We start from the raw sequence: 17,771 nt of genomic DNA on the forward strand, positions 1-17,771 counted from the left end.
TAATAACATAGTAGAATTAGCATAAAGTAACATTCAATTGTTTTTCTTTAATTCTATCCATACATTTTCTACCTGCTTTATCCCATTCAGGGAACAAGGGAACCACAGCATATCCTGGCAAGCAACAGCCAGGCAGGATACACCCTGGAAGGGACACACACCAGGGCCAGGTATTCCCTGGAAGCCAATTAACCTCCAGGTATGTTATTGGCCTATGGAAGGAAGGAAACCAGAACATCTGGACGTAACCCATGTGAATATGGGGAGAACATACAGTACTAACTCCATGCAAATAGCACCCTATAGCACCCCAGGAATAGAACCAGGGCCCCAGCACTGTGAAGCAGCAATACTACTGTAGCTACAGCACCACCGTGCTGCCCTGTTTTTAATTATTATAAGTAATACCTTGTAGAAATAACTTGTATTCCTTGATGTATTTTTTTTACAAAACATTTTTTTTTCTGTGGGAATTAATTCAATCGATAAAAATAAAAACATACCTTAAGAATGCTTTTATGTAAAAAAAGCTTTTTTGGCGCATTCATAATGAGAAATCTGGAGCCTGTCCTGGAAGCAAAGGGCATAAGGCTGAATAACACCCTGGACAGGATACCAGACCATTGCAGGGCATGCACACACACACATATACAGTATAAGCAAATTTAGAGATACAGTTTTTGGAATGTGGGAGCAACTGTGCTGATAGAGTAGAATCACTGATCACCTTCTTTAATTGACACCTTTATTAATACATATATAAAATAATTGTTGAGAGACACAGCAACAGTTTATATGATATACAGTACTGTTGTTCTAATAATCATGTAATACACAGTAATATTTCATTTGTTTAGCGTGATATTTTTTAAAATGTGTGAATCAAACCACCTTTCAAGAGCAAACTTTATAGTGAAAGAATCATTTACCTAGGCAGTTATGCTTCTTCACTTCAGTTACAAAATTTAAAACATAATTTATGTGATGTCACAAAGGCTCCTGCATTTGAAAGAGTTGCTCAGGAAGTCAACTGACAAAAAGGATAAAACGCCAAAAACAAACAGGTAAATAAAACTTGATTTAATTTTAAATATGAAATGTTGGAGCACTAAAGATAAGACTACCTAATGCTAGGTAAAATCCTGTGAAATTGTACAAATGATTGTGCTGTACAGTATCATCAAGGCTTCTTAGTCTTTGAATTTTTTTTAATGTTGCCACTTTTGCTCATCATGCATAAAGTTCCTTAAGAAATGTAATTAAAGATTGTATGCACAATTACCTTGTACCATGAAGGTACTAATCTTTCATGATATTAAAAATATGGCAAGTGTGATTAACATAGGAACTACCACTTTTGTTTCTATGGTTTCATGGTTATAATGAGAAATTATAGATTATGGTTTTCCTGTTGCCAGCAAATCCTGACTTATTTATTATTCTTACATTAACTTCACAGTATTTATAGTATATTATAGTTTTTTATCTAATTGTAGCTGCTGTAAGTTCCATGTTGAAACAAGTCTAGAAAATTACACAATTTTTAATAGTATTTCATCTAGATACATTTTGTGACTGCAATTTAATATTTTAGGATTCAATGATAAGATTTCATTGGTTTAAACAACATATTTCAATTGTTCACAAAGGAAACTATATTTCTTGTTTAATGTTATATAATTGTCCAATATACTGAAAATATTCTTATATATGTTTTAGTAGCCATTTTTGTTAATATGCTAAGGATCATTTCAAGATTTTAATATTGCTAGCATTGCAGTTTCAACGTAGCTAGTCCTCTTGAAAGCAAAGCTTGTTGTATATTCAAATTAAGCTGTATTGTATGAATGAGCTATGAATTGCTTTTATGCTTTACTTGTTTAAACATGTCCAGATAAGCATGTCATATCTTAGCCTCTGTTTCTCATGAAGCACTTGGCTCAGATTACAACAAAAGCAAAAGTGATCATACAATTCCTCTAAAGACAAAGTCTGTGCTAAGTGTGCTTGAAAAGTTTTTTTTTTACTTTAAGCACAAATCCTACATTTCTACCAAGGGATGGATATGTCCTTTATATATCTCCTTCTGTCAAAACTTTCCCCTTTTATGGTTTTACGTGATAAATTAGCAGACCCAGACAGCTGTTATAAGGGAACCTTAGTAAGTGATATAATGTTAATGTTGGCATTTATATACAGTGTTTCACAGTTACAGGGTTTAAGAGTATGCAGTATATCAATATAAATTAAGGCCATCACAAGTCTTAGTTCAATTAGTTTCCCAAAGTGATTACAACTGTATTCCAACTCTTAGCAATTTATTGATGGGTTATGTATAAGACCTAATGGATTGTGTTGGATTGTGTCTCTCACAGACCAGGCTAGACCCTAGTATAAGAACTTTGATATTCATATCCCAGCATTGTAAAACATTGTGAACCATTATTAGAGACCACATATGGTCTTAAATGACACCATTTAACTCTGAAAGGTGTTTCTTGAAATGTGTTTGTCTGTAGCTAAATAATAAATTAATGCTTTAAAGATAAAAACATGTAGAATTATTGCTTCTTATATGGATTGAATGTACTGCTTGTTAGAAAATATATTTTGTCTTACAGGTACTACACAACCAATTATTTGAAAATCCACTGGCAATGGAAATCTTCCCTTTGCGACTATTCTTTGGTACAGCTGCTTGGACATTAACATTATGTTTTGCTCTCATAACTCAAGTTAACCGTTGCAAGACACTTTTTCAGACTGCTCCTCCACTGGACCTGAAATCCCCTTTTGTTTTTGCATGGAATGCACCCACAGAACTATGTGAGAGCTGGTTTAACATTAGTTTCGATCTGAAATATTTTCGCTATGTGAGTAGCACTTTGAAGTCTTCCACCAACCAGAGCATTGCTATTTTCTATATTGATAGGTTTGGCATCTTCCCCTATGTAGATGAAGACACTGGTATGATATACAATGGTGGACTTCCTCAGCTGATAAATTTCAAAGAGCACTACAAAGAGGCTAAAGAGGATATTATGTTTTACATTCCCTCTGAACAGCCTGGCCTAGCTGTACTCGATTTTGAAGAGTGGAGACCACAATGGATACGAAACTGGGGTAGCAAGGACATCTACAGAAATCTGTCGTTATATCTGGTTATGCAACAAGATCTTACCTTAACCTTTGCCGAAGCTGAAGATGCTGCCAGAGAAGAGTTTGAAAAAGCAGCAATAAGGTATTTCAAGGATTCTTTGAGGCTTGGAAAGGCATCAAAGCCTAACCGTCTTTGGGGCTACTACCTGTATCCAGATTGCTATAATTACGAATACACTGATGATTTAACTGATTATTCTGGTAATTGCCCTGATATTGAAATTGCAAGAAATAATGACTTAATGTGGCTTTGGGAGGAGTCCACAGCTCTTTACCCCTCAATATATCTGGAAATAATATTGAAGAACACTTTTAAAGCTGCTTTATATGTCCGACACCGTATCCAAGAATCCATGAGAGTCTCAATGCTTCCCAAGAAAAATTACTCTATTCCCATCTATGCATATATTCGCCTGGTGTTTAAAAACAGCGATCAAGATTACCTTTCTGAGGTAAGTTATGACTTATGATAAAATAGTCATAAGTCTATTTTATGTCTGTTTTCTCACAGTGTCTGTATGTATATGGATTTTATTAAATACATAGAGTTTAACAGGAGTTGGCAAAACAAAATGTTAAAAAAAGCTGTTCAAACCATTCATGCCCATGATTAATGAGGTGCTGTCCAATGAAAATAAACCAGAAACAGATAGAAGAACAGAACGTTTAAATTCTATTGCAAAATACTGAAGCACAAAAAACCCTTTGACATGTTTGGCATGTATAGGCATTTGTTTTTGATGAAACGATGAAGATGGAGTCAAATAAATTGGAAAGGAACCTGCTCTTTTAACTATTTCCCAAAGAAAAGCTGTTTGTACCACTTGACCTGAAAGGTTGCTGCAGTTCTAGAAGTCCTTCACCTTCTGTTAAAGGCTGGCTAGGGACAATCTGTGCCATTGCAACCACACCACATTCTAGTGCAGCAGGAAAAGCTTGTCTCTTCAGCCTCCTAATATCTTTTAAGAAGTCATCGATACATTCAAAGGAACAGGTAAAGTCTTATTTCACTCTGAAAGGAAAAGAAAAGAGACAAAATGTTTTAGTCACACCTGTCTCTTTTCTTTTCCTTTCAGCATGGAATAAACCTTTACCTGTTCCTTTTCAGTCTAAGCATACCGACGCAGCTACTGTACCGTACCTATTTAAACTCCATCTTTACATTCAGAACACTAAGACGGCCTTGACATGTTTTAAGCATTATCATCCTCAAAGAACTGTTACACTTTTCAGCTTGTTAATTTAGGTCATTACTGTATCAGTCAAGCCTTACTCTCATGAGAACACAGCACCTTCAAAACTACTCATTTCATACTCATTTTATTTGTTTCTAAATTGTAAGAATTAAAAAGCCTACTGAAAACACACAATTTGAAGTTTACCTAATAAAAATAATTTAACAGATTTCGGCATTATCTCTTCATTGAGAAATGGAGTGTATGAATATTTCTCTACTCAAAATTATAAATCATAAATGTCCAAGTTTTGCAACTTAACAGCAACAGAAACACAGACTTAAGCCAAATAACAATGTACAGATCATAACTGTTATTTCCAAGGAAAACCTTGTTTGAAATTGACTTGACCTTATGCAGGGCACATCTACAGTACATTTGGAAAATTGATTGCCAGCTGCCTAGATATCCAAACTCGAAAACAATTTTGACCTTGGTTTGGATCATCATGGGCCTTTGAAAAAGACAAAGACTGTTCATCTCATTGCAATACTATTTCACTTATTTGGGAAAATATAATCAAGAAAGGTATAATTTATTACATCTAAGCTGTTGATATACCTGCACTGTAGCCAAAATGTATGCACTGACTAAGCAAGAGCGTGTCTATTTATCTGTTGAATTCTCCAATGTAAAACCTTCTGACTGAGAGCAACCTTATCTGTCATCCTGTCATTGTTTCATGCAGAGGATCACTATAATGTTGCCTTAGTAGCTGGAAGTAGCTGTGTTGAGAACGTTTGTCTAGCTTAACATATGTGCAATAACAATACTCTTGTCCTGTTCTCCATTACCTTAGGGTAATACATAACAAAGTGCATGCAATCTGTATGATTGGTTGAAATACCATGTTGTTGTTTTTTTAGTTTGACTTGGTGAACACTATTGGGGAAGCAGCTGCTTTGGGTTCAGCTGGTGTTATTGCATGGGGAGACATGAATGTTACAGAGAGTAAGGTGAGCTACATTCCCACTGGTTGTTTTTGAAGATTTACTTGTACAATTAAGGGAAGAAATACATTCTATGTCTAGCAAAATTAAATAAATTTGTTTTTCCTAAATCAGTCAGCGCTATCACAATTGCACAAAATAAAAATAAAAATACTTACTGAAAAACTTCGATAGTTCAACATATAACTCATTAAACAAAGAATATTACTACAGTAATTATGTTCAACAGTAATTATGTGATTTAACAGTAATCCAGTGATTTAGGGAGCTGGGTATCTCTTTGCTCGGTAGTACAGTATGTTTTTGAGAAATGTCTTCATTCTGTAGGCTTTAATTTAAATATTAAGGAACTAAAGAAAAATGCAATAAATAACTTTCTAATATGTGGTACTCAATTTCCAAAAAGCTCAAGAGAAACATTTTGTATTTAGTTAAAAATATTTTGGCATTGCTTTCCAATTAAATTACAAAAGGTACTCAATGCTTCTTATTTGCTAGGACATCTTTATTAACATTTGTGAGATAGTATTATAGTTTGATGCTACAGCATGTTGTAGCCTGACAAATACATGGGAACAAGCAGAGGTTATTTTCACATTAAAAAGCAGAGAGAACATGAGCACTGCTACAGTACATGTCAGAGCAGTGACAATCAAAGATGATAGATCCAAGTCAATTGTTCACATTTTTAATCCACACTCACATTTACTGTACACTAACCTCTCTGTATGTTTTCATAGGGTTTCAAAGACAGCCCTGCCAAAAAGACACCACAAGCTAAAATATTTATTGGAATGGGTTCATACAGTCTGTCAGCACCCAAATATCAACTAATTTATTTTTCATCTCCCAGTTATTATAGATTGCTGCTTTTCACACCTCTCACTGTAAGGTGTTCCTCATGTTTCCAAACAATATCCCCATTTTACACACCAATCTTTTCATTCTCTGCTTACCCCATCCACCTCTTTCTGTCATATCTCTTCTCTCACCTGTAACCATCTGAAGAAGGATTCAGAGCTTTGAGGTTATTTCAAAAAGAATAGTATCAATGATATTTGAGGGTGGAACAAACTACCCTACATTACAGATATTAAGAGTATTAAAGATGACAGGAGCAAAGTAGGAGCATACCGATAGCATAGATAGCAATGACTGGGAAAATAAAGTCAACTCATTATCATATAATAAGTATTTTCATTTCTAGACATAACCTGTAGTTGATGCCAATCATGAGGAGAGCAAAAAGCTAGAGATGTAGTTTAACTTTATGAAGTAGGTTTACTGTATCATGGAACACAGGAAAAAAGATAACATGATGAAAAATGTGCTAGCACAGATCAATTAGGAACTTTACTTTGTTGTGTATCATTAACACATCTACTTTGCCATTATTAAAACATTGTGTGATTATTAGTCCTATTTTTCTAATAATGTTCTATGTTTTTGTGCTATTTCCTTCCATTAAAGAACTCTTGCCTCATGTTGAAACACTATCTAGAAAAAAAACTGAATCCGTACATTGTGAATGTATCTACAGCAGCGAAATTTTGTAGCACTGTCCTCTGCAATGACAATGGAAGATGCGTCAGAAAGAAATGGAACACCAGTGACTACCTACACTTGGATCCCAGGAGATTTATAATTAAGAAATCAGTAACAGGAGCACTTTCAGTGGAAGGCAAGCTTTCACAGGAAGATATCAACTTTTTTGAAGCAAAGTTTACATGTCTTTGTTATACGGGAAAATCCTGCCGTTCAAAATGGATGTGGAAGGGTATTCCAGAAACACTTTATAATCAAAGTCCCGTCTTTGCAATTTCTCTAGAATTTTTAAAATGGTTTTTATTCATGATTCCTGTTGGTCTGTATACTGTAGGTTAGTGTTTCCCTAAGATGTTGTGTTTAACTAAACTGGTTTCTCTGATCAGTAATATATATGTACACATTAAAGATTCAATTATATTCTATATATCCAAAATATTTTATATATATACAGTATGCAGTATATTGTTTAGCAAAGTAAACAAAAAACAAAGAAAAGCGGTCACTTTGTTGTGGAAAGGATTTGCATTCACAACTCAAATTGGTGTAGCGGAGCTATTGTGGTGAAGTCAGCGCCCTCACTGCATATAGCAGGGTCCTCAGCTGCCTGGGCTGAGGGAGGTCTCCTTTAGCTCACGCGGTTGGAGCTCTGTTATGTTAGGCTGGAGACCCAGGTTTGCGCCCCAGGGGTGCGGGACGGAACAGGTGGCAGGGGGCACGACCCCGCGGGGAACTGTGACTATCACATTAGCAAAATATGTGTCTAGGGGTCACTAAAGAATTGATTACACAGTCTCTGAAAATGTTCAAGAATGCGTCTAGTGACACTTTAAACCTCATTTACCTACAACAATTAATTTGCAAGTTTCATCTATGGGAACAATTGCTGTTTAGATTTTGAAATTGATTACGTTTTTTGTTATTAAGATTAAACACAAGAGTCAAATATAAAACTCCTGGATGTGGGGCCATATGGTGTTTTAAAGCAGACGTTTTGGAGGATGACAAATTTCGATCTGATCATCAGGGATCTGATCATCACTTGCCTCCTCCAAGCCAGGACAGGAATTGCGTCTTGCTTTAAAGTAAATAAGCTGCTCTCTGACTTCTCCTTCTCTATAGTCTATACAGCCACCAGACCCCTGCATTTGCCGTGGAGTTTATTCATTGTTTATGGTTCTACTAATGTCCTCAACTTCCCTGGCCACTTCCTCACACCTTCCCTTTCGCCTTTTCAATACCTCTTCTGATTCTGATACCCTCCTCTGGAGTGGAGCGGTGGCTCTGTGGCTAAGGATCTGCGCCTGTGGCTGGGTTGTACCCCGCGGCCGGCAGAGAAATCCTACTCTGTTGGGCTCCTGAGCAAAGCCCTTAAATCCAACTGCTCCAGGGGCACCGCATAAATGGCTGACCCTGTGCTCTGACCCCAAGCTTCTCTCCCTGTCTGTGTGTCTCATGGAGAGCAAGTTGGGGTATGTGAAAAGACAAATTCCTAATATAAGAAATTGTATATGGCTAATAAAGTGATCTTATTTTCCCCCTTTCCTCAGTCTCCGTTTTCCCTCTCTTGCCCTTCATTTTGCCCTGTTTCTGGTCGAGTATCCAACCACCCAGCCTTTCTTCATTGTTTCGTCTCTTACTCTTGCCAATTCTGTCCCATAGTACCCCATATGTCCCCTCCCCCATTCCCGAAAATGAAATTACATGGTACAGTATCAGTCTGATCTGGTTCAGGCCTCTATGCTCACTCGAGCCCGCCCCTCTCCACTTCTTCCACCTATGGCCCTGGATGTCCAGTGCTCCAGGGGCTCAGGTCTTCTCAACTCCACCAGACTACTGCTTGCCATCAATAACTCATTCCTGTGCACTCCACCCTGGTATCTGACACTCATACTGCCCTGTGGGTGCTAGCGCACAGTGTCAGTCTGCACCTGGCCTGGGCCCTTATTTGTATTTCTCATCACAGAGTTCCAGTGGCAGAGATTAGGTTCCAACTTTCCCAACAACAACCTCCCAAAGTGTTCCATCCACATGACATTGGTAGAAACCCTTTCAAATATACCAGACCATTTGCCCTCAAAATTGTTTTAATCAGTATGACTCAAGCTCTCTGCCAAAATCCTTATTCATCCAGAAAACATTCATCCATCCTTACTCATTATACAGAAAACACACCAGACAGGTAAGAGCATTTATATTCAGTGCATTAAGCTCAGTTCCACAATGAGCCCTATGAGTCTCTGTTATTATCACTCAGTACTTATGTAAGACTTCCTGCTCACTGATAGGTATCAGCTACCACACTCAGTACCATTTCCTGCACCACTTCTTCGTCACTTTCTTAAAGTGACCTCAATGTGAGTAGCTGGGCTGTCTTATGGATCAGCACAGTGTCTTCCATTTTACTTAACACCAGCCTGATCTGCAAAGTGGAGATCATCCAAGATTTATTAGATCCCAAAGCATATTCTGCTTGGAAGAGGACTCCCAGAGGTTTTTTTTCTTCTCAGTCCAAGAGGTTTTATTTTTATTTCATTCTCCACTTTGCTCACATTATCATTTGTTGCTACAAACTTATGTTAAGCTCTGCATAATTCCATAATGCACTCTGTAGCATTACAGAACCTGCAGGTGACTGCTCAGTCTGTCAGCAATTGGCTTCCCCATGCCAGCCTGTCTCTCTATTCTGCTTTCAGTCCTACACGTCTTTCTCCAAGCCAGCCACGCTGGTCTGACCTCCATGATTTGGAAACCACTTGCTGGCTTAAGTAACAACGTCTGCCACCTGGGTGCATGAACGAGATAAATATTATTTCACATTTTAGTTTGGACTGCTGAACCAGTCCAAATCTTTTCAACACTTGCAGAACACCTATCCTGAAACTTTTCCTACTAGAGCCGTTTCAGCCTTGACTGTGTTTTTGAATGTCAGATGAGATGGAGAAATAAATTTTCTTCCTTGGATCTCTAGGGATTGTCCTTGATTCTAACTTTTGCACCTCCTTCCCACCAGCCAAGCTTGGCAAATTATATACACTTCTCACCAATTCTTTATACTCTTATTCCATGAGAACTCTTAAACCTCATCTCTAATTTAACTCTGCCATGCACATTGTCTCTCAACCTTTCTTCCTCGGTAACTCTCTGTACCACTATAATAACCTGGATACAAATAACTGCACACCAATTTGAGGTGATATAGAAATTGTTTTCGTCTCACTGGATTATTTCAAGAAAGGCCGCAATCCTTGTAATCAACTACTTACAAGTAAACAGATGAGGCAGATCGCCTAAATGACTTGCTTTCATATTTAACCTTTCTATAGGCTTTAAGTTACCCCTTTACTATTAGTTGACAGTGATGAGTCCAACCTGACAGGGACAGAGCAAAAAGTGGAAAAACAAACTGGGCAGGACAACAGTCCATTACAGGGCAAACACACTGAAATGCATTGACTCACATCTTTACACAGTAGATGGAAACTAGAGCACCTGGAAAAAAATCACGTGGGTTTGAGAGAGCATGCAAACTTCACACTGAAGGCTCCCCAAGCAATTGGAATTGAACACAGGAGGCAGCAAGTGTGAAGTACAAATGAGCATAGCCCTGCAAGCTTGTTTCCCTGCTGTGTTCTACTGACATGTTAAAAAGAATAGCTAGAAACCACAGAAACATATTATCTGTTAATTTAAATACAAAGAGAAAATCATCAAAACTTGAAGGAAAAAACAATAACACTATCATCATACCAGGGTATTCATGCTTAAGCTGTAATTTCACTTCACTTATTTTTTCAATTACAATATTATTTGGTCATATACAACACATTGAATCGAGAAAATGTACATAAGAAAGCTGCAAGTTCTATTTGAATACTGTACATTGAAAATTAAAATAACAAACATACTAAATATTAAGTTCTCCAAATTGATAAAAAATATATTATCCTTTAGATTACATCAGATACCGGGGAACAGTCTTTGCTTTAAAAATATTTTAATTGAAAAAGTGAAAAAGGTTCAATTGACAGTGCAATTAAAAAATAATTTAAAATCAATATAATGTAATTGAACAAGAACCTTAAAGTCTCATAAAACATATTGCTTCTTCAATTAAGAAAATTTTGAAATATCATTTGAGAAGATTAACTCAAAAACATTGGAATTTAGAGCAAAAACAATTAAATTGTGATGTGTTTTATTTAGTTTTTTCTTCTTTAAGCTGAGGTAAATGACAACGTTTTTGTAAAACATTGAATCATACAACACAAAATGAAGAAAGCACAAATATATTTATAACAGTGTATATATAATATAAAATACAAAATATAACAGTGATTAGCATTTAAGGTCTCTTACGACTCAACAGGAGTCCAAACCTTTCAAAATGGCAAGACAGGGTGCCTTAACAAGTTCAGTACATGAATCAATATAACATTAAATATCTTCTATATTCTATATTAACATATACTGTACTTATGATTTCGGAATTTACAAAAAACACACTAAGGAGGAAATGAAATAAACAAATGCAAGTGTGCACCTTTCATTTAAACTGCAAAATAGAAGTCATATGTATTTACCCTCTTACATATACTGCATGATGCAAGGTATCATGCAGTATTAACAACATCACCAATATTGTCATATTATAAAGAACAAGTAATAGTTTTATTCCATGCTGAAAAGAGAAGAAAGAAAACATCACATTTCGGCTGTGGAGCCTTCTTTAGGTGTCTTTTCAGCATGGAATAAACCTTGACTTGTTCCTTTGCAGCCTACGCATGCTGACACAGCTACCCACAATAAACATATTATAAAGAAGCTTAAAAGAAGACACTGAAAAACATATTGTCTTTACATCATAATGTATAAATGCATCACTATTATCAAAATGCACGATATTCCTGGTAAGGGGTGTGGGAACTCGGAGCTTACCTGAATTGAATGCCAGTCCATTGCAGGATGTGTATGCACACATACCCGGACAATACACATGCGTGCACGCACACGTACAGTTTAGAGAAACTAACTGAATTCATGTCCTGTAGGTTAATACTGTATTTTGTACACCTCTGACTTCAATTATAGCATGAAATGTTTTTGCAGCATTTTATTATTACCTAGCCTGTGAACTTTGCTCTCCATGAAAGCAACTTTTTCCAACATTGATCTCTTTTAAGATTTCCTGACTTTTTTTCTTTTTTTGATTAGCAAAACAATTTTATTGTGAAATGTTAAATCATACAACACAAAATGCAGATATACAATATGCATGAATATTGCTCTAGTATACTGCTACATTTAACTTTTAGTCATGAAAAGATTTCCAGAAAGAGAAAAAGCAGAACCTCACCACGACAGCACAACTCTCTTGCTTGACAGCAGGTTAGATGAAATTTTAATCATAAACCTTTCTTTTTGTATTGTATTCATATAGACATTTGATCCTATTTTACGAACAATTTATTTTAATCTCACCTATGTATTTTTTTCAAAACACCAATTGGATTTGTTAATGTAAATTTTGTGCATTAGCATGGTATGTGCTCAGGGATTTTTGTACTGCTCTCTTATAAACACATCTTACTAAGCTGTTTCATGTCTTTGGTCACTAGTTTTACAGAATCATTTATGTTTTTACATAATGTATGTTTCACATTGTATGACAGATTTCTTTAATCTTACAATTTGTGTATCATACATTTTTTTATATGTTATGAAAAGGAATTAGCCTGTTAACACTGCCACATTCTGTAATGTTATGCACATGTTAATGATTATTAATTTATTTAGCTGTTTTGTCTTCTTAGCTACAATGCTGTGAAGCCTCTTGGATAGGCTGTTATCATATCTGAGCATTTGTTCTCAACTATTTGGTATACTAAAGTATTGTTATTAGAGATGAATTCTATTTATTTTGTAATCATTCGGATAGGTTGTTTTTTTCTGCTATTTATTTCTAATTCATCACTGGTATTTTGCAGTGATAGTGTGCAAAAATGTACTATAAAGTTGTGATTTTGGTGAATTTCTATGTACACTTAATATTTTAAAATGAAATTGAGCTTTGGTACTGTACACTGCATATTCCTTAGTTTGCTTTGTGATTTTAGAAGTGTAAATACATTTGACGTGGACTGTATCTGACCTCTCTGGCTTTTGCATCCATTAATACACGCTGCAAAACACATGTAAAACTGTATTTTGAGTTTGTAGAAATGCCCAAAATAAAAGTGGTAGAGTAAATTGCATGCAAATTAAAGTCAACTCTGTCGAAAAGGGAATACAACATGAACTGTGTTATGAAAAACAACATGATCTTTCAGACCCTTAAGGCTATTCAATTTGGAAATAAATCAAATTTAAAGAGCCCTATACCTGTAGATAAAAACTTTTTCATTTTTCATTTTTAAAAAAATATTACAAACTGACAAAAGGTGAGTTCAAATCTATTTGAAGGTGAAGGTATATGAATTACAAGTACAGAACATTACATGATAAAGAGTAAATAATTACATTGTTTACAGCTAAGGCATCTGAGTAAATCTTTCAAATACACAGGTTAAATTATTCCTCTACAGTATATAGAAAATATGTTAACAAGTTTCTAGCTTTAATTTTTGCAAGGCATATCAATTATCCAAGTACTTCAACTAGTTGCACAACTATGTTGTATAAACAAAGGTGTATAATGCAGTAGGTCTTAAACAACATATTAATTGAGATTAGAAGGCTTGCTATTTAAATGTTAGCTCTCACAATGCAAAGCTACTTTGAAATGCAACTGTACATATTAGTCATGTTTTTAAATAAAACGTTTTGAAAAATTAATACACCATCTTTTTCAATAAGCATTCATATTTAACATATACTAAATTGCCTATGCATATTATCACATACAGTAATATTTTAATACAAAATGTAATATTTTTTATACATTTGTTTTTCTAGATTGTTGGCATCTGTATTAAACACACATAAGATTTAATCAAGATCAGTTTTCTTAATTGAAGGATCATCTTCTTGAAGATATTACCATACTATTTAACTTGGATGACTCAGAGTAACACTCCATTAATTTATAATCTATTTTGACAACCATAACTATTTTCCACTACTTTTACTTAGGTTGGATTCTGGCAAGTTTGAGTTTACCTAAGTTTAATTTCTCTTTCAAATGGCAATTTCCAGTCACTAGTAATTCTTCCTGTATGTTTATTGTCAGCATGTGTTAGAGAATGTCTTGAAAATACAGTATACTATACTATTTCAGAAATTGTGTGAGACCACTTAATATTTAAGATGTGAACATTTTGTTAGGTAGAGAGGACACCATGACATTTTAACTATGTTGTGTTGAATTATATAACTTTAAATGTTTGACAATTTTTAATCTAAATTTTCCAAGAATTAAAAGCATTGCCCATACCTGAGTGGCCTTACACAAGTGCCTTATCTTTACAATGTTCACGTTACTAATGATACACTTTTTTTTGTTTATCCCTTGCTTCTGTAAAGTTTAAACTCATTCAAGAATTATGGAAGTATAATAGGTTTGGCCTTCAAATATACAATTAAGTCGTCTCCTATATGCCAACTTATTAAAAAGCAAGGTTTGTCATGAATATCGCAGACCTAAGGACTAATTGTGGTAAGTAGAACTCGATCTTCGAAAATCCTGACGTTCTACCGAGTTTGTTGTTATTATTATACAGTATGCACAGTACACGTACATGCACGTACAAGCATCCTATTGCCATAGAGCCTGTTTCAATAAAATCAAGAAAAAATAGTTTGGCAATACAGTAATGAAAACTTGGCGTCATATGACACGCTATAACTTGTTGACGATTGTTTTTATGTTGTATTCGTCACTCTTAGAACGTTATCCGTCTAAAAATAACGCTGCTTTAACAGCTACTGGAATTTCTCTGTAGAAATAATATTTTAAATATGCACACTGCTGTAATTGAAGAGTTTTCACATTAAAACTGATAGCGCCCCTCAGGTCACATGTTTATGATTTTTAACACGGTGCTGCCCATTAATAACGCAGGTCTGGGTGTTTTTGCCTTCGGCGCATTCCACACGCAGCAGGATGTTAGATAATATATCCTGGTACAAACTTAGGCAGATCCACCCAGGTAAATAAAGCAGGGTAATGAGTCCCTTGAAATTTAGAGGATAGTGCGAATAGTCCCAAGAACATGCATTGTACTGACGTAAGATCAGACCCCACGAAAATTCCCATGTGTAAACGAAACCAATATAAATAGGGAGTCTTTTCCACGCATTCCAGCCTCTTTTGTAATGTAGATATAAATACAGCTTTTCCACAACGAAACTGCAACTTCCGTACATGAGAAAAGACCACAGAGACGTATGGCCAGTCAAGGTCCTGTCATCGTTTTCAATCAGATTGAAAATGGAGGTGAAAATGACTTCATCTAAAAACCCGTGCATACCGAAGAACACAAATCGAATAATACCAGGCAGTCCTCGAAGAGACCTTTCTAGTATCAGTTCAGCTTGATTGCTTCCAAGGCAATGGTACTGTAGTCGTAAGAATTTTTTGTGAAATAGGTAAGCGTAGTATAGCGCTATGAGGTACTGAACAGCAAGATGTGCTACAGACACACGTTTGACGTGGTTTAAGCTTGCAACGTTTTTCTCAACCAGAATATGCAGAAAAATATAAACAGAAGGATACAATATGCAATGGAAAACAACAGGGCATCTGTGGAAGCTCTTTCTCTGCAAATATACTTTCTCCAGTGCAAAATGGGTCATCGAGTGAACAACGCAAAGAAAAGGAGAAGAGAAACCCAGCATTTTGAAATCATTTGTTTTAACAAATATTTGCGCCGATGACAATATAATATCCAACGTTATTCCATGCATTCCGTAGAAATAAAGACGCATCCAAGCTGGAAGCTTTTGCATTGATTTTCCTGCCTTTTCAGTACTGGACAGATCCTTTTGCGGGAGTCTTGACAGATTCGATGTATAGCAGTCTCTCGTTGAGCACATTTGCTGACCATCGCGCCGTCGGCTTGTCATGATCACTCTTATTTCAGGAAATATCCTTAAGAGACAATCAGACTTCTAATCGCCTTTGCTTAGTCTGCATCCTGTTTCCAGCTGCCCTGAGGCTAAGTAGCTAGCTGCTACTGTACTCCAGCACCTGACAACGTTTCTAATCAGCATTACTGAATCTGAAAGGAGGCGTAATGTCTGGCGAGAAGGACGTCCCCGTTATGACGTTCCTCGACTCCTCTTTCTTCGGATGTACAGTACCTAAAGCTAGTAAACCTCTTTAATATCGCACTTTAGCATAATGTGTACAATCATTGTCATCATCTTCATCATCATTGTTGTCATCATCATTATCATCACAATCTTAAAAAAATACGGTAATATTCTATCACAAAAAATGTGCTCATATACTAGTCTACACTTTTTCTTGGAATATTTTAAAAACACAGTATTACTTATTATATTTAATTGATAAATGTACATTAAATTTAAGTAATTTTTATTCTAAAACGACTGTTTTTCATGTTTTTGTTTTCTTTCTAAAATAAAATGGCAATCTACTGTAGTTAACTTTTGGTCTCTAAAAACAGGAAGTCAGTAAAAGTTTGCAAACCACGGTTATTTCTGGTAGAAGCCTTTTTTTTTCTTTTCTACAGCAGATGATGAAACAAAGATGACCAACATTTTATTTATATAATAAGATATTTATTGTGTTTCTTCTTAAAAGTGAGAAGATGAGGTAAAGCCTGCCCATATTTATAGAATATTGTTGTTTCTCAAAAAGGAAATGCAAAGTACAATTGTACAAAAATACAGAAAGCTGTAGTTTCTAGAGTGCTAGTTTCTGACTACTTGTGATAATTTATGATCCAATCCCACTGTTCAGAAAAGCAGGGGTACTAGCACCAATGTCATTAGTCTGTTGTGTAACAGGCCTGTTCCTGCATGTCACTGAGATGTGTGGCATCTGAAGTGGGTCCCCTTCTTTAATGAAGTTGTTAAAAGTACTTTTACTTATTTGTGTATGGCATATACAGTACATTTATGTTGCAAAGGAACAAGTAAAGGTTTATTCCATGCTGAAAAGAGAAGAAAGGAAACACAATGTTTCAGCTGTGGAGCCTTCTTTGGGTGTCTTCTTCGGGGAATTTTTCTTCTCTTTTCAGCATGGAATAAACATTTACTTGTTCCTTTGCAGCCTATGCATGCTGACGCAGCTACCCACCTGAAACATTTTTTATGTTTTCTGGTATTGTATTTTAACAGTGGCATGCTCGAATAAAGTTTTTTTCAGTATATTTAATAATAATAATTCCTTATACTTATATAGTTATTTTCTGGACACTCCACTCAAAGTGCTTTACAGGTAATGGGGACTCCCCTCCACCATTATCAATGTGCAGCACCCATCTGGATGATGCAACAGCAATGCCAGAACGCTCACCACACATCAGCTATCTCTGAGGAGGAGAACAAAGTGATGAATCCCCCTAGTGATGGGGATTGTTATGAGGCCATGATTAGTAAAGGCCGATGGGAAGGCCCTGGGGTTTATAATGACCTCAGAGAGTCAGGATCTCAGTTTAATGTCTCATCCAAAGGATGGCGCCTTTTTACAGTATAGCATCCCCATCACTATACTGGGGCATTAGGACCCACATAGAGCCCAAGGTGAGCACAACCTCCTGGCCCCATTAACACCTCTTCCAGCAGCAACCTTAGTTTTTCCCAGGAGGTCTCCCATCCAGGTATTGACCAGGCTCACACCTGCTTAGCTTCAGTGGGTTGCCAGTTGTGACTGGCTGCTGGCATTTGTCTGAATGTAATTAAGTTTTTGTACTTT

The 17,771-nt window shown here is 35.9% G+C and overlaps 2 protein-coding genes across 2 annotated transcripts; one reads left to right on the forward strand and one right to left on the reverse strand.

The window, feature by feature from the left end:
• The first annotated feature begins 984 nt into the window (after positions 1–984).
• LOC102693429 (hyaluronidase-5-like) lies at positions 985–7,085 on the forward strand. Its single transcript, XM_069192919.1, has 5 exons — positions 985–1,064; positions 2,622–2,688; positions 3,066–3,611; positions 5,261–5,350; positions 6,885–7,085. The coding sequence occupies exons 1-5, from the start codon at positions 985–987 to the stop codon at positions 6,987–6,989; spliced, it is 888 nt and encodes a 295-aa protein (XP_069049020.1). The 3' UTR covers positions 6,990–7,085.
• Positions 7,086–11,162: 4,077 nt separating this feature from the next.
• On the reverse strand, positions 11,163–16,144 carry tmem229a (transmembrane protein 229A). The gene has a single exon (XM_015352533.2). The coding sequence runs from the start codon at positions 15,950–15,952 to the stop codon at positions 14,897–14,899; it is 1,056 nt and encodes a 351-aa protein (XP_015208019.1). The 5' UTR covers positions 15,953–16,144; the 3' UTR covers positions 11,163–14,896.
• Positions 16,145–17,771: the final 1,627 nt, after the last annotated feature.

The sequence above is a fragment of the Lepisosteus oculatus genome, chromosome 7 (assembly GCF_040954835.1).
Source record: "Lepisosteus oculatus isolate fLepOcu1 chromosome 7, fLepOcu1.hap2, whole genome shotgun sequence".
Taxonomy (NCBI): Eukaryota; Metazoa; Chordata; class Actinopteri; order Semionotiformes; family Lepisosteidae; genus Lepisosteus; species Lepisosteus oculatus.

What these genes read in the sequence shown, in the direction of transcription:
- LOC102693429 (XM_069192919.1), top strand. Translation starts at nt 985, where the DNA reads ATGTCACAAAGGCTCCTGCATTTGAAAGAGTTGCTCAGGAAGTCAACT. An exon ending in CCCTTTGCGACTATTCTTTG is followed by an intron (nt 2,689 to 3,065) that starts GTACAGCTGCTT and finishes CCCTCTGAACAG; the next exon opens with CCTGGCCTAGCTGTACTCGA. An exon ending in TGAATGTTACAGAGAGTAAG is followed by an intron (nt 5,351 to 6,884) that starts GTGAGCTACATT and finishes ATGTATCTACAG; the next exon opens with CAGCGAAATTTTGTAGCACT.
- tmem229a (XM_015352533.2), bottom strand. Translation starts at nt 15,952, where the DNA reads ATGACAAGCCGACGGCGCGATGGTCAGCAAATGTGCTCAACGAGAGAC.